We start from the raw sequence: 26,243 nt of genomic DNA on the forward strand, positions 1-26,243 counted from the left end.
AAAAAAAAAACCTTGTCTATTTCACTGTAAAACCATTCTACTTCTTACATCCATAGCTCAGTATACGTTTCCTATTGTAAGACAAATGGCATGTCCAAATTTTTCACCGGAAAATTCTGTATAATATGCACAAAACGTAAGTTTTGTGGAGACAGATGTGAAGTACGACTGCTCAGGTCCTCGGTAACCTTGACCTCTTAACAAAATTATTGTTATGAATAAAGCTTTGTTACAGAATTTCTTTAGTTTGATAAAACTGATGCATTATTGTTGCCCTCAGTTATGTATGTATGCAAATATATGTGCGGCATAACATGTTTGTTTAGACATTTACAAAGCTGTAATTCTGTGCATGATATATAGCTGTACTGAATTTTTGCTGTGTTTACAACCTCAGGTAGATAAGCAGACGATACATATTGGGTGTAATCATGCACCATGTCCGCAGCAACGTCTGGTGGTCACGTAAACAACGGTGTCTCATGAGTGCATAGGAAAAACACAAATATATGGCAGCCGGCGTATACCTTTTTGCTATTTTAAATATTTCGCAGAAAAGAAAAAATGATACTTGTCGCTTTTCTTCTCGCAGACGAAATACAGAAATAACGTAAAGCCTAAGTGAATTGAACTAGAACTGTAAGCCAAAGGCTAACTTATACCCCCGCTCCTATGTAAACCAAAACTGTAAGCCAAAGGCTAACGTATACCCCCGCTCCCATATAAACTAGAACTGTAAGCCAAATACTCACTAATACCCCCGCTCCCATATACTAAGTAAACTAGAACTGTAAGCCAAATACTCACTAATACCCCCGCCCCCATATACTAAGTAAACTAGAAATGTAAGCCAAATACTCACTAATACCCCCGCTCCCATATACTAAGTAAACTAGAACGGTATGTCAACGCCCATTCCCATATTAACCAGACTATAAGCTAAAGACTAATTTAGGCAAAGTATTGCAAAGCAATCCATAGTCCCCCGTCCAGTATTGGTTTCTTTATTTGCTGAGCTGTACACTCATATTAATACAGGTATAAAGGTCACAGTGACATATACTTCTTGTACGCCCTCCCCATGCCAATACATACTTGCATACCAAATCGTGTTATTCCAGATGAACCAGTTTTCCTGAACTCGGCCTAGTAGTTTAGGAAAACTTGCACGGCCAGGGATGTTTTCAACAAAGGGCCATAACTCCTTTAAAAAGAATGAAAAATAATAATACTTGCATGCACAACGTCATTGGGTAGTAACCATATCTATACACTATCTTCCAAATCGGCCTAGTAGTTTAGAAGAAGTTGTCATGACAAGGATTTTTCAACAAAGGGCCATAACTCCGTGGAAAGGGTCAGAATGAAAAAATAATAGCTGGATGCACAACATCAGGTGGTATATTTAAAATATCTGAAAACTTTTGTTGAAATTGGCCCAAGTGTTTCGGAGGAGTTGTCCGGACAATGAATTTTCAACAAAGTGCCATAACTGGAATCTTTCGTTGAAATCGGTCTATTCTTTTAAAAGGAATTGTTCGGACAAAACAAATCTACGGGCGGACGAGCGGACAGACAACCTGATTCCAGTTTACCCCCCTAACTTCGTTGCGGGGGTTTAATAAACCATCAAGTTTCTGTTTCACGGCCCGATACATTTTGCTCACTAAGGTTATCCCTTCCCCTAGACTCGTCGTAATTTTTGCTAAGAAATAACGATAATTGTTAGTCTTTGCGCCCGCTATTTATAATCTTTTTACAGCGAAAGAACGATGTTTACCGGGGCGGAAATACGGCGACTGACTTTATTTCGTTTAAAAAATTCAAAAACATGTACTTTAATTGTATATCAGAGCAAAAGTTGTGTCGCAGAATGGCAACTTATATTTCCCATCGTTACCCCGCTTCTAGTGTGTCATCGCTTTCTCGTTATTTTACTACGAAACGACGATAATTAGCAAGGACAACAGACGACAATTTTCCTGTGAAATAATGAAATGACACATACCGTCCACCATACAAAATTCCTTGTTACCACTTAAACGTCTTTGGTTGGTTGGTTAACGAGATCCCCTACTTATTTCACCTATATATTATGTATATCTGCGTGAATCGTATGTCACCACGTACAGGAAGGTATTAATCTATAGAAGATATTGTATGTCTGGGACGTGAATGTTTATAAGTTTGCAAAGAAATGTCAGGTTTTGTTATTTTGGGTTGCTTCAAACGTATATGACCGATATCGTATTGGCTGACATTGCCTATTAATTGCACAGTGAAATCTCTCGGTGACTGTGCAGTTCACAGAGTAGTGTAGCGATAATTTTATAACGTTTTAGTGTTTCTGTATAATGACATACATAAGAAACTTTCTTAAGAGAGAGTGTGATGACTTGAAGTCCCCGGATTTATGGCGTGCGATGTGTGCAGAATGGCTGGGACTTACTTTCGTGACCCTATTTGCGACAGGGACAGGGTTGTACCACAAGGAGAACCCTTCATCAGCACCATCTAGTGTCAACATTGCCCTTGAAGCTGGGTTTATGATCGGTTGCCTAGTAACGGTTTTTGGAACTATTAGTGGCGGTCATGTCAACCCTAGCATCACGATGGGATTTGCCGTTACTAGGGAAATAACGCTTGTCCGGTCAGTTTTATACATTGCGGCTCAAAGTTTTGGGGGCATCTGTGGCGCTGGACTATTGTACGTGTTGACCCCACCAGGTATGCATCACGGCTCGTTAGGACTGATCATGCCAGGGAAGGATGTGACGGACATGCAAGCGCTGGGTGCAGAGGCTGTCATCGGATTCTTCCTCCTGTTCGGGACGTTCGCAGTGATTGACAAAGGACGGAACGACCTTCAGGGGTCAGTTCCTTTGATGATCGGACTCATGGTGTCTATCAATGTCTTTTTTGCGGTAAGGAACAATTTTAATAAAAAAAACTTAACCATCCGATAACAACCCTCGGGGTCTGTCACATTCACCAGTCCGAAACTAGTAAATTATGTTAAAAGTTATCATTTGATTGAAAAATAATACGATAATTTTTTTTTTTTTCTAAATGAAATTTTGAATGTTTTATCTGTCAAAATTTCCAACGACGTCACCATATGTTGAAATAGGAGGGTCTTATGTCCCTTATAGTACTTCTTTTTCTGTTACAAAAATGTACATAGTAAGGAAGCTATACCTTCAGGAAATCGCCGGCTTTTTGTTGGCTGATGCAAATAATTTGTTCGGCTAGCCTTAGGCTACCAAGCTTACACAATGTATAACCCTGCATGATATCTGTTGTTAATAGTTTCAAGTTTTGTTACATTCAAATGCAATACAGCATATAGGTTACAAATATACATAACTAGATATTCATAATTCATATGTAATGTACAAGATGGCGGAGGACAACTCCATTCAAATACAAATGTATGTGTATACATGTACCTACAGACATGTATTAACGATATCACGTTTTACAGCATGATATTTCGTAAAGTTGTTGAAAGGACAGTATTTAACAGTATAATTATATTTTTGACGTTACAACATGTATATATGTGACGTCATGAAATAATGACATCATAATGAAAACTCTATATAGTTCAAACAGCCAGAGAGAACCATGGTATGCCATTAAAGTAAAGTTAATAAGTACCTACCTCAGTGGCCACAGAATGATCAAATTCTATAACTTTTCTCACTATCGTTAACAGGGTGAAAATAATCGAAAATTCAAAATAGCAAACGTATGTTGAGATTTTGTTTAACAATCTTGAAACTGCTACCTGCTTTTATGTCCAGTGTATCTTTATTTAATATTTAAAAAATTGTAAAAATCGATTCTCGTTTTCGTGGATGGAATTTTACTGCAAATGTTATTGCAACGTTTGACAAGCATTCCTCCTGTTTTAACAAACTGTTTGTGGATTTTACCACGTCATTTCATGTTCACATTTGCCTAAATTTTTACCCTCCTCGCTCGCACAGTCGTTGTCGTAATTAAAGCTGCTTCACATTTTTGGACCCTCCTCGCTCGCTCAGTCTTTTTCGTAATTTAAGCTGCTTCAAATTTTTTGACCCTCCTCGCTCGCTCAGTCTTTGTCGTAATTAAAGTTGCTTCACATTTTTGGACCCTCCTCGCTCGCTCAGTCTTTGTCGTAATTAAAGCTGCTTCACATTTTTGGACCCTCCTCGCTCGCTCAGTCTTTGTCGTAATTAAAGTTGCTTCACATATTTGGACCCTCCTCGCTCGCTCAGTCTTTTTCGTAATTAAAGCTGCTTCACATTTTTGGACCCTCCTCGCTCGATCAGTCTTTGTCCTAATTAAAGCTGCTTCACATTTTTGGACCCTCCTCACTCGATCAGTCTTTGTCGTAATTTAAGCTGCTTCACATATTTGGACCCACATCGTTCGATCAGTCTTTGTCCTAATTAAAGCTGCTTCACATGTTTGGACCCTCCTCACTCGATCGGTCTTTGTCCTAATTAAAGCTGCTTCACATATTTTCACAGTTCAATATATCCGGTGGTTGCATGAATCCAGCTCGAAACTTTGGACCAGCCGTCATCACCGGCAAACTAGACAAAATATGGGTAAGACACGTATTAAGTACATTTCTAGACAATTTCCTCAGGTTGTTAAGTGTGGATTATGGAAAGGTTGATAAAGCACAACAAGTAAAGTGTTCGTGTTTGACGTTTTCGGATAAATGGAATGTACATTGTCACCTATTTTTCAGACAAGTGACCAGTACAATGTTTGTAGTACACAAATGTACACACGAGTTGGCACTATAAAACTACCGTCGATTCGGCTACGTTATAAGGTACATTGTACGTTATAAGGTACATTGTACGTTATAAGGTACATTGTATGTTATAAGGTACATTGTATGTTATAAGTTACATTGTACGTTATAAGGTACATTGTATGTTATAAGGTTCATTGTATGTTATAAGGTACATTGTATGTTAGAAGGTACATTGTATGTAATAAGGTACATTGTACGTTATAAGGAACATTGTATGTTATAAGTTACATTGTACGTTATAAGGTACATTGTATGTTATAAAGTACATTGTATGTTATAAGGTACATTGTATGTTATAATGTACATTGTACGTTATACGGTACATTGTAAGTTATAAGGTACATTGTATGTTATAAGGTTCATTGTATGTTATAAGGTACATTGTATGTTATAAGGTTCATTGTATGTTATAAGGTACATTGTATGTTAGAAGGTACATTGTATGTAATAAGGTACATTGTACGTTATAAGGTACAGTGTACGTTATAAGGAACATTGTACGTTATAAGGTACAATGTACGTTATAATGTACAGTGGACTTTATAAGGTACATTGTACGTTATAAGGTACAGTGTACGTTATAAGGAACATTGTACGTTATAAGGTACAATGTACGTTATAATGTACAGTGGACTTTATAAGGTACATTGTACGTTATAAGGTACAGTGTACGTTATAATGTACATTGTACGTTATAAGGTACATTGTAAGTTATAAGGTACATTGTATGTTATAAGGTTCATTGTATGTTATAAGGTACATTGTATGTTATAAGGTTCATTGTATGTTATAAGGTACATTGTATGTTAGAAGGTACATTGTATGTAATAAGGTACATTGTACGTTATAAGGTACAGTGTACGTTATAATGTACATTGTACGTTATAAGGTACATTGTAAGTTATAAGGTACATTGTATGTTATAAGGTACATTGTATGTTATAAGTTACATTGTACGTTATAAGGTACATTGTATGTTATCAGGCACATTGTACGTTATAAGGTACATTGTATGTTATAAGGTTCATTGTATGTTATAAGGTACATTGTATGTAATAAGGGACATTGTACGTTATAAGGTACATTGTATGTTATCAGGCACATTGTACGTTATAAGGTACATTGTATGTTATCAGGCACATTGTACGTTATAAGGTACATTGTATGTTATCAGGCACATTGTACGTTATAAGGTACATTGTATGTTATAAAGTACATTGTATGTTATAAGGTACATTGTACGATATAAGGTACATTGTACGTTATACGGTACATTGTACGTTATAAGGTACATTGTATGCACCAATCATATACGAATCGACGAGTCCAATCGACAAACCGAGTCGGCTTTGTTTCAAACGGAAATCGCCACGGTCAGCAGGACATCATGAATTTGCTGGAATTTGTGCTTGAAACAATAAATATCAATTTCAGAGTTAGGATGAGGTAGAAAATTAATTCATGTATACGTACACCCTAATGGTAAAGAAAGACGACAGAACCTTAAGGTATTTGGTCTATAAAAAGACACACAGATCAATATATCTGAACTTAAAATCCCGCCATCGTTTGCGCCAGAAATGGGCAGAGTACGCACGTTACTCAACAGTTGTTACGGAACAGCGAGACAAAATACAGGAGCAGAATCACATCCCTTGGGCAATGAAAATACCTGGTTAACGGAATGGGTTCGTTTATCGTTTACGAAAAATGCCGACGGTTCCCGATTGATCCTCGAATGAGAACCCAATGAGAGATGTGTCGGGGTCCTTGGGAATACCTGTTAGGTGTGGTTTGTCCTGATAACATTGACCTTGATATCCTAAAAAAACTTATTTTCACACATAAACTTTGTAAAATTTCATCAAAATCAGCTAAGAAATCGAACTCCGTTAGATCTATGGCACGCATATGGCGCATTAGAGAACCTTCGGCACTTTCCGACAGTTTCCGATTTGGATATGGCGGCGACACCTACGCATGGAGGCTATCTTGAAAATCCAAGAAAACTGCCTCACATGATGGTATATTTGGTTTAATTTTGCTTGACGTCCTTTTGACAGCTAAGGTCATTTAAGGACGTGCCTGCATGTGTGTTTTGTATGCGTGCTTGCGTGTGTGTGTGTAGGATACAGGGTATGTTCGTGTGATTGCCTCCTTGTGATAGCGCCAATCTGATGCCGACTTTATAGTGCTATCTCACTGTCTGATTTTTCACCAAGCACAGCATTCCGCCCGGTCACATTATATTGACAACGAGCGAACCAGTTGTTGCCATTCCCCTAATGCTGAACGTTAAGCAGGGAAATAACAACTACCATGTTTAAGGACTTTGGTATGTCCTTGCCTAGGGACAGAACCCAATTGCCTTCCTCACCTGAGCAAACACTCAACAGTCAAGCCAAAAGTGAGGTTTTGCCAAGGAAGGCGCTAGAACATAAACGGTAGTTAGATGTAGAAAGATAGATAAAGATCCCAAATATTGCAATGGGCGCAGCAGATTTATTTTGGTCACTTTTGTGTCCCTAAATAGAGGACACCAAAGCAAATCCCCAATTCTGCAGGGGGTTCCCACCTTAGTCGCCTCCTACGATACATGCAGTGGGTAACAGCAGGTGTATTCTTTTCCCGATCCCCAATCAGCAGGGAATGTTTTATAATCATCACTGTTGATGTATGTACATGCAGTATCCTCCCCTATAAATCGTTTTGTACATGTAGCTGAGTTATTTAGAGCGACAGTATACATTCTAATGATCAGAGGTAAAGGGTCGAATCTCGGTTTAGCCCGGCTGAATTTGTACATTCAATCAAATAAAAAAAATAAAAATCATCTTTATTATTTTTTGCCATTAAAATTCCAACTAGCTATCCTGTTACTTTCCGGATTTGTTTATCACTGAAACCAAAAGTCGTTTCGGAAAAAGTTTCCAGTGCATACCCGGAAGTTCGTTTTCATCTTTGTCAGAAAATTCGGTCAAATAGGACTATGTACGACACTGAGGCGAGTTCAACGGTTACTGATCCCTGCTGACGTCATTAGGATCTGCGTAGTTAGAGTATATTCAGCTTAAAGTCAGGGGAAACGCGAACTTGGGTGACATCTACAATTCATAAAGGTTTGATTTTTTAAACAAAAAATAAAGTAAAAAAGATGCCAGTGTAAGGATTCCAAATTCTAAAAAGTTATTTCTTCACAGATAAACCAACATGGTGTGAGTACACCTTTTTAATTCATGAATACTATATAAATAAAGTGACCTAATGCAGATATTGAAATACTTTGTGTAACAGGCACAATCCATTGAATTGAAATATTTTCAAATGAACGTCAGGTGTTTTCTTTTTTTTAGATTAAAGTAAACAAATTATTCTCTCGAAATTAAATACCATGCACTCATCGGATTTCAAACCTTTTATAAAAAAAAAATGTTGATAAGGTGCGCGAGACGGTCGCATTACCATGGAACCTCAACTTATCTTACGAAACCTACACCATAGACTCTGTGGTCTGTTCACCCAGTATACAGCTGGCGGACGTGACATCCTTTATTTTTGGTAATATTTGGGGAAATAATTTGCATATTAAACTCGGGGGAGCATTGGATGAAGCTAATAGAATCGGTCATGCGTAAAATATAGTTAATGGTGCTCAGTCATGTGTGACATGTATGTATTACTTAAAATACTTTATTCAATAAGCCGATATCATTATAGCTGATACAGCATGCGAAAACTAGCGTAGAGACAGTCAATGAACTGAAAACTGTAATTTAATTTTTATTCTAAATTATAGATGTGCCTTACACATGAATTATGTTTTCTTGGTTTTCTCAATACTTAATAATAACAATTCGAGGTTCTTGTATACCTAGTATAGGTTCGAAGGTCGTCTCAAAGCTATAGAGCCTTTGCCACTAGCCATTATCTTTTCCAACACCCTGGGGAATACAGCCGGTGCTGCCAGTTCGGCGCTAACAGCTAGCATTCAACAGTTCTAGCACTGCCCAACCAAGTACTCATTTACAGCTGAGTAGACTGGAACAAGCAGAGTAAAGTATCCCGCTCAAAGATACAACACAGTGTCATGCCGTGACTCGAACCCGCAGACCTTCGGTCACGAGCCCGGCGTCCTACCACTAGACTACCGTGTCTAACAACCCTTCGGTCACGAGCTCGGCATCCTATCACTAGACTACCGTGCCTCACAACCCTTTGGTCACGAGCCCGGCGTCCTACCACTAGACTACCGTGCCTCACAATCCTTCGGTCACGAGCCCGGCGTCCTACCACTAGACTACCGTGCCTCACAACCCTTCGGTCACGAGCCCGGCGTCCTACCACTAGACTACCGTGCCTCACAACCCTTCGGTCACGAGCCCGGCGTCCTACCACTAGACTACCGTGCCTCACAACCCTTCGGTCACGAGCCCGGCGTCCTACCACTAGACTACCGTGCCTCACAACCCTTCGGTCACGAGCCCGGCGTCCTACCACTAGACTACCGTGCCTCACAACCCTTCGGTCACGAGCCCGGCGTCCTACCACTAGACTACCGTGCCTCACAACCCTTCGGTCACGAGCCCGGCGTCCTACCACTAGACTACCGTGCCTCCTATGATACTGTATACTATATATTTACATAATGCAGTCAAAAACCGATCAATGATGTCTTTGGTTTGTTTGTGTTTTACGTCCTATTAACAGCGGCATAAAGCTTCTAAAAATTTCTCCTACGCTTTTAATTTAATAAACGAAAAATAAACGTGTTTCCTATAGCATGGTTGAAAAAATTACGGTAGGTAGGCAACAAATATCATTTGTTTTCAATAAATTATTTTTATCTATATAGGAAAGTGATTTTGACATTACCAGTGCCTCTTTGAAAAGTGCCAAAAACAGGGTAGGTAGGGTTACATGAAGGGTTACCGGAAACAAAACAGTCTTTGTTTGGCCTTAAAGTCATAGATAACTCGTGACCACAACCGGAAACAAAACCAATACAGGTCCCGGTTGGTTTAAGTGTTGTGTGTCAGGGGTTAAAACTATGCTGTGGTACATTTTGTGAATGGCAATATTTTTACATAATAACTATCATTCCTTAAAATTCAATAATACGAAAAGTTCACAAACCAAACAAATCTTGTGGTCTATATGGTCAAAGCAAATATTACAGTGACAAGTTTATCAACATCATTGAAACTGAAGAATTAAAAAAACATGAAATGTGACATATATCTTTTCTATAATATATATATATCAGAATAAATTGGAAAGGAATATCATAAAACAAATCAGTAATGTCTACATTATTGATGGTGGTTTTGTGCAACAAATAACGATGCAGTTTTACATATACATGTATACAGGAAATTGTAAATTATCTTCTACTTGAAGGTAATGATATTTATTTCTAAATAAGAAACTGTAAGCATGTAGGTATTTTATAAGTATATTGGTATTTTTAAACATCGATGTATACTCATTTTTGTAAGTGAGTTCTCAATCGGGATAGGATTAAAAAGAGTCTACTGTATTACAACGAATTTTACTGGCGATAGCAATAAACGTATTTATATTTACGATCACTTTACATCGAGAAACGCATAAACTCTTAAGACACATGTGACTCAAAAGGCTTGTTCCTACTTTCAATAGCTCTGTATCAAAAAGCATGTCCCCAATCGGAATACAAATACACATATTATATATATGTAGCTCTGTATGTCCCCACTTTGAATATATACAATGCTAAAAGTACATTAGAAAGGGCATCCAATCAGAATTTGCTAACGATCCAATGCAATAGTGACGTCATAATTGAATTTTATAACGTCACCAAAGCACATCGAGTTACTCGTTCAGTCGATTGATGCGCTATGATAAGAGAATGCCACCATATCAATATTCGATCTTTTCCCACTTGTAAAGCAACAAGAACAAGATTTTTGCCGAAAAATCAAGATAACCACGCAAAAAATTCGTTCGACCAATTTTCAATTCCTATCCATTATTTTCGAAAACAAATATTGTGGCAAAACTTTCAAAATAATTTGTGTTTGTTTTGACAGTTGTACTGGGCGGGTCCCCTGGTCGGAGGGGCGTTTGGAGCTCTACTCTATGACAAGATATTCTCCACCAAGGCATGTCGATGGTGCCTGGGAGGGTGCGGTCCTTTCCCCTCCCCCGGGGACGAGGAAAATAAAGGAAACGAAAAAAAGGAGGAATCAAACGTTACGGAATTCCGGACCGAAGAAATGAAAGATAATGTGTATGGTAACAGACCGGAATTCCGGACTGTAGAAATGAAAGACAATGTGTATGGTAACAGACCGGAATTCCGGACTGTAGAAATGACAGACAATGTGTATGGTAACGGACCGTCGGACAAAATAGAGACCATACGACTGTAGACCGAGAAAATATAAAAGTGATAAATTTATCTATAAAACCTCAACAACGTAGTCAGTTATGGTTGTATCAGGTGGTGACATCGGTGCTTGTTCATTCTCGAAACCTCAGGGGTCACGCTCTCTTGATCTCTACACAAGCGTAACCCCCCATACATTTCGAGGATGGAGCTTGTTTAGATTATTCATCTTCAATTTGCTAAATATTTTCATTTTATCTGCACATGTGTGCGTGTCTGCTTCTGTGCTTGATATGTTGTGTGTGTCCTGTTGTGCCATGACACATAGCGACCCATAAAGTGGGTCAAGGTCATTAATTAGAAAGTGGGTCATGGTCATTTATCAGAAAGTGGGCCAAGGTCTTTCATCAGAAAGTGGGTCAAGGTCATTTATTAGATAGTGGGTCATGGTCATTTATCAGAAAGTGGGCTAAGGTCTTTCATCAGAAAGTGGGTCAGGGTCGTCTTTCAGAACACATTGAAAGCGTTACAATTATTGCATACATCATACTTTAAGTTGCTGGAAAACTTCAACTTATTTAATCCGCGTGACCTTGAACAACGATCAACGCAAGTTATATCACTCCAAGCCTTATGGTTTGTCATAAAGAGTCGCTTGGATTTGTTTACGCATTTTACTTCTGTGGCCTTGAATGGGGGCCATTGTCATTTGAACTGCATGGTAGAATTCAGAATAAATCGTGAAGGAAACAAGAGGCCCAATGTGCCTGAATCGCTCACCTGGTATTAATCTCACACTTGTAATCTTAAAAGTGGACTTATGTACCGCTACAGGCAAAATCTCTGTGTTCGATTCATTAGAATCTATTAAAATATTTAAACATATGACGCCTGTGACCTTGAAAGTCAAACAATGACATTAAGTTGAACAGAGTTGATAGCCTTCCGTCGCAGCATACTTCTGGCCAAATATCATTACCTTGGACCTTTTGAATATTCAGAACAAGTCGTTTAAAGGTTTTAAACATATTTGATCCCTGTGACCATGAATATATGTCAAGGTCATTCGTTAGAACAAACTTCGTTGCACTATAACTCAGCATGCTACTGGCCAAATATCATCATCATATGCCTCTTTGTTGTTAAGAAGAAGTTGTTTAAATTTTTTTTAACATATTTGACCTCTGTGATCTTGAAAATGGGCGAAGGTCATTTGTTTGAACAAACTTGGTAGCCCTTCATCTAAGCATAATACTGGTCAAATAGCATTATTCCAGGCCTCTTGTGTATTCAGGGGAAGTTCTTTAAAGGTTTTAAACTTATTTGACCCCTGTGACCTTGAAACTAGATGAAAGTCATTTGTTTAAACAAGCTTGGTAGCCCTTCATATAAGCATGATACTGGCCAAAAATCATCATCCTATGCCTTTTGGTTATTTAGAAGAAGTTGTTTAAAGGTATAATATGTTTGACCCCTGTGACTATAAAAATGGGTGAAGGTCATTCGTTTGAACATTAAACATGGTAGCCCTTCATCTCTGCATGATACTGGCCAAATATCATTATCCTAGGCCTCTTGGATATTCAGGAGAAGTTGGTTAAAGGTTTTAAACATATTTGACCCATGTGACCTTGAAAATGGGTGAAGGTCATTTGTTTGAACAAACTTGGTAGCCCTTCATCCCAGCTTGTTACTGACCAAATATCATCATCTTAGGCCTTTTGGTTACTGAGCAGAAGTTGTATAAAGGTTTTAAACATATTTGACGCCTGTGACCTTGAAAATTGATGAAGGTCATTTATTTGAACAAACTTTGTAGCCTTTTATCCTAGCACGACGGATGGACGAACGGACGACGGACGCCGCACCATGTCATAAGCTCACTTGCCCTTCGGACGGAAAGACAGACAAATGACAGGGTCTAGAGTGTAAAATACGCAAAATAGAAAATATGGCTATTCGCATAACTTTTCGTGCTCCAGTCCGTGACGTTTCACTGGTCTACTTTAAATGAACGTTCAGGTGATTGATGTAGGGAACGTACTTCACGTGGAGGGTGCATGTTAGTTAGTTTACATATACGCTCTAACGTGTCTGGTAATTTTTTGTCGTTTTCATTTGTCAAGCGAAAGAGGTAATGAATGGGGAATTGAAGTTCGTGATCTAAGTTCAAAAGCAAGAATAGAGACACCCCATCTAACAACATAGAAGATACTAATGATAAGATATCTCATAACTTGTTAAAAGTCTCCCTTTTTACTTATCTGTTTTATATGTACAGATACATCGTGTTCTCTGTAAACAGACGACGCCTTGTAGTTTTTTCAAAAGCACTCGACTAGAACCAGCTGAGCTTGATGCTTATCAATCGTATTACGATTGGTGGAGACCGACATATAGATATGATGATCTTAAAGGTACACGTTACCTTGTACCCGCCTACTGTTAACTGTGTAATATGTAATTCTGTTGCCTTTTTGAGACCGCACATAATTTAGGAGAATCTGTTGTATCTCACAGGGACATGAGAGAAAATTGACACACACAGGGACCTGGACATTTGTTACACTGACATCACACATAATTTAGGAGAACCTGTTGTATCTCACAGGGACATGAGAGAAAATTGACACACACAGGGACCTGGAAATTTGTTACACTGACATCACACATAATTTAGGAGAACCTGTTGTATCTCACAGGGACGTGAGAGAAAATTGACACACACAGGGACCTGGAAATATGTTACACTGACATCACACATAAGTTAGGAGAACCTGCTGTATCTCACAGGGACCTGAGAGAAAATTGACACACACAGGGACCTGCGAATTTGTTACACTTTAGCTGTTATTGAACCTAAACTAACGTGTTCAGGGTATCATCAAATAAAAACGATCGGACCTAGAGCTACGGTTTCCGTAGCTATGTCCAAACATTCAACCGGTTACCGTATCACACTACATGATAGCTGTGACGATAGAACTGTTTTTGAAAGGACGCCAGGTGTAAACATCACAGAACTAATGCCCCGCCCCCTCGCTGAATCGTTGTTCTTCCGTCTCCCGCCTAGAATGTTGGATAACTACTGCCCCTATTACATAATACTTGTGATCTCTTTCTGACCAGGTAATGGCATTTCAGTAAGATGGCACTTTATAATAGCCCTTGAATGACCGGCCTCATCTGTAGGCACCTCTTTGATATGCAGATAGTGAGTGGCCGGGTGGCGCAGTGGATAACGCACTCGCCTTTCACCAAGGCGGCCGGGGTTCGATTCCCCGATCGGTCGTGAAAAGGTATGAGGTCACCTGCCCGACAACGTGGGTTTTCTCAGGGTACTCCGGTTTCTTCTCACATTAGGACATCCCGCTAACATCCGGGCCAAGATTAATTTAAGTTATATAACTTGTTTCATAACTGTTGTAAAATAAATATAGTTTATTCATATGCAGATAGCGAAAGTGAGCGTTACGCGTTACCATGGATACCGAGGATGCTGTAGGCATCGTCGTTATATGTCCTGCAGTACCAGACTGTCTTCGAGGTGTAATATCAAACCGTCGTCATACGCCCGGCAGTACCAGACTGTCCTCGAGGTGTAATACCCAACCGTCGTTATACGCCCTGCAGTACCAGCCTGTCTTCGAGGTGTAATCCCAATCCGTCGTTATATGTTCTGCAGTACCAGACTGTCTTCGAGGTGTAATATCAAACCGTCGTTATACGCCCTGCAGTACCAGACTGTCTTCGAGGTGTAATACCAAACCGTCGTTATATTTTCTGCAGTACCAGACTGTCTTCGAGGCGTAATACCAAACCGTCGTTATATGTACTGCAGTACCAGACTGTCTTCGAGGAGTAATACCAAACCGTCGTTATATGTACTGCAGTACCAGACTGTCTTCGAGGTGTAATGCCAAACCGTCGTTATATGTTCTGCAGTACCAGACTGTCTTCGAGGCGTAATACCAGACCGTCGTTATATGTCCTGTAGTACCAGACTGTCTTCGTGGTGTAATACCAGACCGTCGTTTAACAGTTGGATATGGGAAATTAACAATATATAGGTTTGTCAACATTAACATTGCATTAACACGTATATGTTATACGTCCTGCAGTACCAGACTGTTTTCGAGGTGTAATACCAAACCATCGTTATACGTCCTGCAGTCCCAGACTGTTTTCGAGGTGTAATATCAAACCGTCGTTATACGCCCTGCAGTACCAGCCTGTCTTCGAGGTGTAATACCAAACCATCGTTATACGTCCTGCAGTCCCAGACTGTTTTCGAGGTGTAATACCAAACCGTCGTTATAGTTCCTGCAGTACCAGACTGTCTTCGAGTTGTAATACCAAACCGTCGTTATATGTACTGCAGTACCAGACTGTCTTCGAGGGGTAATACCAATCCGTCGTTATACGTTCTGCAGTACCAGACTGTTTTCGAGGTGTAATATCAAACCGTCGTTATACGTCCTGCAGTCCCAGACTGTTTTCGAGGTGTAATACCAAACCGTCTTTATATGTCCTGCAGTACCAGACTGTCGTCGAGGTGTAATACCAAACCGTCGTAATATGCCCTGCAGTACCAGACTGTCTTCGAGTTGTAATACCAAACCGTCGTTATATGTCCTGCAGCACCAGACTGTCTTCGAGGTGTAATACCAAACCATCGTTATACGACCTGCAGTACCAGACTGTTTTCGAGGTGTAATATCAAACCGTCGTTATACGCCCTGCAGTACCAGCCTGTCTTCGAGGTGTAATACCAAACCATCGTTATACGTCCTGCAGTACCAGACTGTCCTCGAGGTGTAATACCAAACCGTCGTAATATGCCCTGCAGTACCAGACTGTCTTCGAGGCGTAATACCAAACCGTCGTTATATGTCCCGCAGTACCAGACTGTCTTCGAGGTGAAATACCAAACAGTCGTTATATGTCCTGCAGTACCAGCCTGTCTTAGAGGAGTAATACCAAACCGTCGTTATATGTTCTGCAGTACCAGACTGTCTTCGAGGTGTTATACCAAACCGTCGTTATATGTCCTGCAGTACTAGACTGTCTTCGAGGTGTAATACCAAACACACGATATATGTCCTGCAGTACCAGACTGTCTTCGAGGCGTAATACCAGACCGTCGTTTAACAGTTGGATATGGGAAATTAACAATATATAGGTTTGTCAACATTAACATTGCATTAACACGTATATGTCCTGCAGTACCAGACTGTCGTCGAGGTGTAATACCAAACCGTCGTTATATTTTCTGCAGTACCAGACTGTCTTCGAGGCGTAATACCAGACCGTCGTTATACGTCCTGCAGTACCAGGCTTTTTTCGAGGTGTAATACCAAACCATCGTTATACGTCCTGCAGTCCCAGACTGTTTTCGAGGTGTAATATCAAACCGTCGTTATACGCCCTGCAGTACCAGCCTGTCTTCGAGGTGTAATACCAAACACACGATATATGTCCTGCAGTACCAGACTGTCTTGGAGGTGTAATACCAGACCGTCGTTATCTGTCCTGCAGTACCAGCCTGTCTTCGAGGTGTAATACCAAACACACGATATATGTCCTGCAGTACCAGACTGTCGTCGAGGTGTAATACCAAACCGTCGTTATATGTACTGCAGTACCAGACTGTCTTCGAGGAGTAATACCAAACCGTCGTTATATGTACTGCAGTACCAGACTGTCTTCGAGGTGTAATACCAGACCGTCGTTTAACAGTTGTATATGGGAAATTAACAATATATAGGTTTGTCAACATTAACATTGCATTAACACGTATATATCAAGCTATCAATATGACTTTATAACATTTCTACACAGCCAGATATTGTGTTCGCTTTTGGTTTTTTTAATTGTGTTTACTATCATTTGACCTTAATAGCAATATCAGTTTACATCCAGTTGATGGAATTTTGGTATCTGTGTTTTTTTTGCATACACCATGACCAATGTTGCTTTCACTGGGGATTGGCCCGCTGGGCTGATTTTGAACTATATAAACTCCAAATTGAAAGACATGTCCATTTATGTAGCTTGCATTTCAAAAGTAGCACATATGCTTATGAAATGATGTCCAGCCTGCTGTGTCACATTGAGTTTCGAGAATGTCCAATAATATCGTATAACACCAAGTATTTCGACCCGAATTAGAATCGTAAAGTTGGTTCTTTTCAAGCTTTGGTAGGTTTTTTGTTGTTTTTTGTTGTATATGTTTATATCAATATGGGTATATTGATTAATTTTACTGTATGGCCATTTAAACCGACAGCAGTTTTTATAAATCATGTGTGTTTTTCCATTTTAGCTTTTTGCTGTAAAATTATGGGTTTTATTTCTGTCAGATACATTTATTTCACGGTACAAAGATTTCTCCTTTGTAGTGTCGAATTTCTTAATTATCAATAAAAGGATCGGTGAAAACAGCTGTTACCCCGTCTCGGGTAGACTAGGCCGATTATAAAAAATGTTCAGTCCCCAGAAACAGTCGTTTCACATCAAGTATTCACGACACTAAATGGTCATCACGTGGTTTGGTATGTGTGAGTATGTTATACGGATGAGCTGTAAAGCTCAAAGTAATAAGGTTTACTTAAGTTGAAACATATTTTATTGTACAAATATACAAATGGATTGGACAACAATTAGTTATTACAACTTAATTAAGTCCTCTCCTCAATACAAATAGTAAAAATAATGTGTACTAGAAAGTCTAATCTTACATTCGAAGTAATAATTACATTTGTATGTTAACTAGAAAAGTTGACATGAGCCGAGTTTTATTTAAAGTAATATTTGTTTGAAAACATCAGCTTTTATCTAAGTACTGTTTAAGTGTTGACTGGATAACAAACTTATATTTGAAACAATACTACCTCACTGTAACTCGGAAACTTAACACATGTTTCTATATCAAGTAATATTTGTTCAATATTTGCTTGAAAACATTAGCTTTTATTTGAGTAGTGTTTAAGCACGGAATAAGGTTAGAATACTAGCTAAGTCCGTGCTTTATTTGTTTACTAGATAGCAATCATAAAAAGAAAAAAAATCAGTTTGAATTTCATGTTGGTTAATTGGCGCTATAGCTTTTCAGTGCAGTTTCTTTTTCAATGCGCATGCGTTGATGCCCACCCATAGCAACAAAATTGCGTTGCTATGTAGAAATAAATATTTGCTCAATATAACTAGAAAACTTACGATTAGCATTGGTTGCAGAGTTTTAAAGTGCATGCATTTTATTGTGCTTTACCTTTGAAAAAACTTTATATGAAATCAGCGAATATTTTTTTTAAATTTGAAGTAATGTGTCTGTCATTCATTAAAGGTGCCTTTGAGTAACTTCCATGAGATCAGATATAAACATGGCGCTCGCAAATGTTATGTAATAATAAAAACAATATGTTACGACTCATTAACCCAGAACGACCTTAAGTGGAGTATTACGTAATCATTTAAATAAGGCACAGATGTGATCGAGTCTGAAAGAAAAACTGGCTACTTGTGTTACACCCAGAATCACCATAAACTATATATATTAATTGTATAGACACCAGCATAATCTAAAAGCTTTCATCATTTACATTTGTATATTTGCTTTTGATGCAGATTTCATTTCCGGTGACTTTTGATTGTATGTACGATAACAGGTTTTTTGGGGGAAATTTATATCGAAATACAATTTTGTTTTTAATGTAGACTTTACTTACGATGGACTATGAAATGCATGTATGATGCACGTTTGCAGAGAGTGTTCCCTCTAGGCGTAAACCTTCTGAACTGGTTCTACCTTCTTTACATCTTTGTGTATTGTTCGTACTGAATTCTAGACTTGACTTATTGTCGATCTACTCAGAAATATAAAATAATAAAACAAGTTGGCATGTGTGCTTCTTCTTTCAGCTGAATAGCTGAATTTCCATAAAATCTCTACAGCAGGTATATATTTTATGGAAATTCAGCTATTCAGCTGAGCACACATGCCTACATTGGTTATCTTACAAGTTTTTCATGGATTTGAGAAAGAAAATATTTTATTTTCCTACAAATTTTGCTCACGTGACCTTCGAAGTGATCCCAAAGTCATTTATTTGAAGAAACTTCCTTCTCCTTAACAAACTTCAAATATTATGACACTGAGACATAGTGTTCTGTAGAAGAAGTCATCTGAACTGTAAACACTTTTGACCATGATTGTGGGCAAAGGTTTTTTTAACAAGAAGGAATAGCCATTCACTCCTAGCAATTCATCTCACTCTTAGTCCCATTGCTGCTCTGGAACATGTATTTTTTTCATTTTACAAAAACAGTTGATTTCTGTAACATTGAATGTAGGTCAAAGTACTTTTTTTCAATGCAGTATTTTTTTTTAAACCATATACATTTGTAGAAAGAGCCATTGAACTTTATACCAAATATATATATTCCTTTGACAGAAGGCTAATTAATTTGAACAAAGCTGGTACCCATTCACCCCTAGCAAGCCACAGGTAACTCTAGGGTTTATGTTTCTATGGAAGAAGTTGTTTAAAGCTAGCTGTTAAACACCGATTGATCTATGTAACCTTAAAATCAGACTGCAGATGATTCGTTCAAACAAATTTGAGAATCTTCCACAACAACAAGGTAAAGACCAAATACAGTGATCATTGGCATCACCGTTCTATAGAAGAAGATTTCATTTAAAATTAACTCATTCACCCCTGACAACACATTTGAACTCTTCCAATTCAAACGTTGGAATAGTTCATTATAAAATTTCAGGGGTGAAGGAACAGTGCATCATGGTATAATAGACTTGGAAACACTTCATCCTAGGTATTCTATCATTTGCACAATACTCAAGACTGTTATGAAAACGGGTTCAGTCTATGAACAATAGGAACAACATAACTAAATGGCATGTAGTCAACATGTTTATTTTTTGCAATCATACATCACAAAATATTAATGTGAATTTTGATTGAAAGCATCTGCAATGTGTACGGATCACTTTCCATCTAAACCTGACAGCCAGCAACATAATGTTAGATGTCGCAGTGCCAGGTAAATGGCAATATCTTATTTTTACATTTATGTTGGTCTCAACATTTGATAAATAAGTAGTTTCACAAAGCCTTCTTTATTTCTATTAACTTTGTAGCGAATCAAAGTTAAACTTTTATCAACTCTTACGTCATCATTTCAACAAGACAAAACGTGCAGAAAACCCCTATGTTATATACATGTATTTATTGTACATATTTAATTATCCTTATCGGGTATAAGGTATATTTGAAAACAAATTGCAATAACATGATCGGGGCAGAATCGGATTAAATTATATATATATATATATATATATATATTATTATATCTTTTTTATCGGGTATAAGATATCTATATTGTATATATTTAAGTATCACTATCGGGTATAAGATACATTTGATAAAAGAATTGCAATAACAGGAACGGGGCAGGATCGGACTAAATTTCATATATATATAAATTGCCAGGCCGAGGTTCCAATTAGTCTCTGGTTTTTTTTCTGTAAAAAAACAAAAAAGGTGAATTATATATTACATATATAATACATATGTCTCTGGGTTATTTTCTCATTTATATATATGACATTGTAATAACGATGTCAGAACACATGAAACATTGGAAATGACATTATGATAACCAAATTTCAATAACTACATAACATATACACAACTCTTAATAAATAACATGAATATTATTTGAGTGAATTAATTGGTGTTTGTGTGTCGATTACAATCTTACTTTAGCCATACATAGGCAGTTTCATTATGTACCTGGTGTATCATACTTTAGCCATACATAGCCAGTTTCATTACGTACCTGGTTTATCTTACTTTAGCCATACAGAGCCAGTTTCATTACGTACCTGGTGTATCTTACTTTGGCCATACAGAGCCAGTTTCATCACGTACCTGGTGTATCATCCTTTAGCCATAAATAGCCAGTTTCATCACGTACCTGGAGTATCATACTTTAGCCATACATAGCTAGTTTCATTATGTACCTGGTGAATCTTACTTTAGCCATCCATAGCCAGTTTCATTACGTACCTGGGGTATCTTACTTTGGCCATACATAGCAAGTTTCATCACGTACCTGGTGTATCATGCTTTAGCCAAACATAGCCAGTTTCATTACGTTCCTGGTGTATCTTACTTTAGCCATACAGAGCCAGTTTCATTACGTACCTAGTGTATCATACTTTAGCCATACATAGCCATAACATGAATATTATTTGAGTGAATTGATTGGTGTTTGTGTGTCGATTACAATCTTACTTTAGCCATACATAGGCAGTTTCATTATGTACCTGGTGTATCATACTTTAGCCATACATAGCTAGTTTCATTATGTACCTGGTGAATCTTACTTTAGCTATACATAGCCAGTTTCATTATGTACCTGGTGAATCTTACTTTAGCCATCCATAGCCAGTTTCATTACGTACCTGGGGTATCTTACTTTGGCCATACATAGCAAGTTTCATCACGTACCTGGTGTATCATCCTTTAGCCATAAATAGCCAGTTTCATTACGTACCTGGTTTATCTTACTTTAGCCATACAGAGCCAGTTTCATTACGTACCTGGTGTATCTTACTTTGGCCATACATAGCAAGTTTCATCACGTACCTGGTGTATCATGCTTTAGCCAAACATAGCCAGTTTCATTACGTTCCTGGTGTATCTTACTTTGGCCATCCATAGCCAGTTTCATCACGTACCTGGGGTATCATGATTTAGCCATAAATAGCCAGTTTCATCACGTACCTGGAGTATCATACTTTAGCCATACATAGCTAGTTTCATTATGTACCTGGTGAATCTTACTTTAGCTATACATAGCCAGTTTCATTATGTACCTGGTGTATCATACTTTAGCCAAACATAGCCAGGTTCATTACGTACCGGGTGTATCTTACTTTAGCCATACAGAGCCAGTTTCATTACGTACCTGGTGAATCTTACTTTAGTTATACATAGCCAGTTTCATTACGTACCTGGTTTATCTTACTTTAGCCATACAGAGCCAGTTTCATCACGTACCTGGTGTATCATGATTTAGCCATAAATAGCCAGTTTCATCACGTACCTGGAGTATCATACTTTAGCCATACATAGCCAGTTTCATTATGTACCTGGTGTATCATACTTTAGCCAAACATAGCCAGTTTCATTACGTACCTTCATTACGTACCTGGTGTATCTTACTTTAGCCATGCATAGCCAGTTTGATGACATACCTGGTGTATCTTACTTTGGCCATACATAGCCAGTTTCATCACGTATCTGGTGTATCATACTTTAGCCATAAATAGCCAGTTTCATTACGTACCTGGTTTATCTTACTTTAGCCATACAGAGCCAGTTTCATTACGTACCTGGTGTATCATACTTTAGCCAAACATAGCCAGGTTCATTACGTACCGGGTGTATCTTACTTTAGCCATACAGAGCCAGTTTCATTACGTACCTGGTGAATCTTACTTTAGTTATACATAGCCAGTTTCATTACGTACCTGGGGTATCTTACTTTGGCCATACATAGCAAGTTTCATCACGTACCTGGTGTATCATGATTTAGCCATAAATAGCCAGTTTCATTACGTACCTGGGGTATCTTACTTTGGCCATACATAGCCAGATTCACCACGTACCTGGTGTATCATACTTTAGCCAAACATAGCCAGTTTCATTACGTTCCTGGTGTATCTTACTTTAGCCATAAATAGCCAGTTTAATCACGTACCTGGTGTATCTTACTTTAGCCATAAATAGCCAGTTTCATCACGTACCTGGTGTATCATGATTTAGCCATAAATAGCCATTTTATTACGCACCTGCTGTATCTTACTTTGGCCATACATAGCCAGTTTCATTACGTACCTGGTGAAATTTTCTTTAGCCATACATAGCCAGTTTCATTACGTACCTGGCGTATCTTACTTTAGCCATACATAGCCAGTTTCATCACGTACCTGGTGTATCATACTTTAGCCATACATAGCCAGTTTCATTATGTACCTGGTGAATCTTACTTTAGCCATACATAGCCAGTTTCATCACGTTCCTGGTGTATCATACTTTAGCCATACATAGCCAGTTTCATTATGTACATGGTGAATCTTACTTTAGCCATACATAGCCAGTCTCATCACGTACCTGGTGTATCTTACTTTAGCCATACATAGCCAGTTTCATTACGTACCTGGTGTATCTTACTTTAGCCATACATAGCCAGTTTCATCACGTACCTGGTGTATCATACTTTAGCCATACATAGCCAGTTTCATTATGTACCTGGTGAATCTTACTTTAGCCATACATAGCCAGTTTCGTTACGTACCTGGTGTATCATACTTTAGCCATACATAGCCAGTTTCATTAAGTACCTGGTGTATCTTACTTTAGCCATCCATAGCCAGTTTCATCACGTATCTGGTGTATCTCACTTTAGCCATACATAGCCAGTTTCATTACGAACCTGGTGTATCTTACTTTAGCCATATATAGCCATTTCATTACGCACCTGCTGTATCTTGCTTTGGCCATACATAGCCAGTTTCATTACGTACCTGGTGAACTTTTCTTTAGCCATACATAGCCAGTTTCATTACGTACCTGGCTATCTTACTTTAGCCATACATAGCCAGTTTCATCACGTACCTGGTGAATCTTACTTTAGCCATACATAGCCAGTTTCATTACGAACCTGGTGTATCTTACTTTAGCCATATATAGCCATTTCATTACGCACCTGCTGTATCTTACTTTGGCCATACATAGCCAGTTTCATTACGTACATGGTGAACTTTTCTTTAGCCATACATAGCCAGTATACATAGCCAGTTTCATCACGTACCTGGTATATCTTACTTTAGCTATACATAGCCAGTTTCATTATGTACCTGTGGATCTTACTTTAGCCATAAATAGCCAGTTTCATCACGTACCTGGTGTATCATACTTTAGCCATAAATAGCCAGTTTAATCACGTACCTGGTGTATCTTACTTTAGCCATGCATAGCCAGTTTCATCACGTACCTGGTGTATCATACTTTAGCCATACATAGCCAGTTTCATTTCGTACCTGGGGAATTTTGCTATGTACAATGTATAACTACACTTGTACAATGTACAAATGTATTACTACACATACATAGCCAGTTTCATCACGTACCTGGTATATCTTACTTTATCCATACATAGCCAGTTTCATCACGTACCTGGTATATCTTACTTTATCCATACATAGCCAGTTTCATTACGTACCTGGTAAATCTCATTTTGGCCAGACATAGCCAGTTTCATTACGTACCTGGTGTATCTTCCTTTAGCCATACATAGCCAGTTTCATTACGTTCCTGGTGAATCTCATTTTGGCCAGACATAGCCAGTTTCATTACGTACCTGGTGTATCATACTTTAGCCATAAATAGCCAGTTTAATCACGTACCTGGTGTATCTTACTTTAGCCATGCATAGCCAGTTTCATTACGTACCTGGTGAATCTTTCTTTAGCCATACATAGCCAGTTTCATTACGTCCCTGGCTATCTTACTTTAGCCATACATAGCCAGTTTCATTATGTACCTGGTGAATCTTACTTTAACCATACGTAGCCAGTTTCAGTACTTACCTGGTGGATCTTACTTTAGCCATACATAGCCAGTTTCATTTCGTACCTGGGGAATTTTGCTATGTACAATGTATAACTACACTTGTACAATGTACAAATGTATTACTACACATACATAGCCAGTTTCATCACGTACCTGGTATATCTTACTTTAGCTATACATAGCCAGTTTCATTACGTACCTGGCTATCTTACTTTAGCCATAAATAGCCAGTTTCATCACGTACCTGGTGTATCATACTTAAGCCATACATAGCCAGTTTCATCACGTACCTGGAGTATCATACTTTAGCCATACATAGCCAGTTTCATTTCGTACCTGGGGAATTTTGCTATGTACAATGTATAACTACACACGTACAATGTACAAATGTATTACTACACATACATAGCCAGTTTCATCACGTACCTGGTATATCTTACTTTATCCATACATAGCCAGTTTCATCACGTACCTGGTATATCTTACTTTAGCTATACATAGCCAGTTTCATTACGTACCTGGTGTATCTTCCTTTAGCCATACATAGCCAGTTTCATTACGAACCTGGTGTATCTTACTTTAGCCATATATAGCCATTTCATTACGCACCTGCTGTATCTTGCTTTGGCCATACATAGCCAGTTTCATTACGTACCTTCATTACGTACCTGGTGTATCTTACTTTGGCCATACATAGCCGGTTTCATTACGTACCTGGTGAATCTTACTTTAGCTATACGTAGCCAGTTTCATTATGTACCTGGTGAATCTTACTTTAACCATACATAGCCAGTTTCATTACGTACCTGGTATATCTTACTTTAGCCATACATAGCCAGTTTCATTACGTCCCTGGTATATCTTACTTTAGCCATACATAGCCAGTTTCATTACGTACCTGGTGAATTTTGCTATGTACAATGTATAACTACACATGTACAATGTACAAATGTATTACTACACATGTACAATGTATAAATGTATTACTACACATGTACTATTTCATATGTATTCCATTTCTCATTTATACATTGTATGTGATTACCTGCAATGCGTTATTCATGTTGCAGGCTCTCGTCTATGGAATAAACATATTAAAAAAAAGAAAACCTACGACTTAAACTCATTTATGTTTGAGAAAGGGGTATAAATTATACATGTACAATGTATAATGTATTACTACACATGTACAATGTATAAATGTATTATTACACATGTACAATGTATAATGTATTACTACACATATACAATGTATAATGTATTACTACACATGTACAATGTATAAATACACATGTACAATGTATAAATGTATTACTGCACATGTACAATGTATAAATGTATTACTACACATGTACAATGTATAATGTATTACTACACATGTACAATGTATAAT

At 38.1% G+C, this 26,243-nt stretch overlaps 1 protein-coding gene across 1 annotated transcript; it reads left to right on the top strand.

Moving 5' to 3' along the window:
- Positions 1–2,102: 2,102 nt before the first annotated feature.
- On the top strand, positions 2,103–11,273 carry LOC110452708 (lens fiber major intrinsic protein-like). Its single transcript, XM_021501362.1, has 3 exons — positions 2,103–2,924; positions 4,518–4,598; positions 10,888–11,273. Exons 1-3 carry the CDS (start codon positions 2,355–2,357, stop codon positions 11,227–11,229), a joined length of 993 nt encoding a protein of 330 aa, XP_021357037.1. The 5' UTR covers positions 2,103–2,354; the 3' UTR covers positions 11,230–11,273.
- The last annotated feature ends 14,970 nt before the right edge of the window (positions 11,274–26,243 follow it).

The sequence above is a fragment of the Mizuhopecten yessoensis genome, unplaced genomic scaffold (assembly GCF_002113885.1).
Source record: "Mizuhopecten yessoensis strain PY_sf001 unplaced genomic scaffold, ASM211388v2 scaffold6823, whole genome shotgun sequence".
NCBI lineage: Eukaryota > Metazoa > Mollusca > Bivalvia > Pectinida > Pectinidae > Mizuhopecten > Mizuhopecten yessoensis.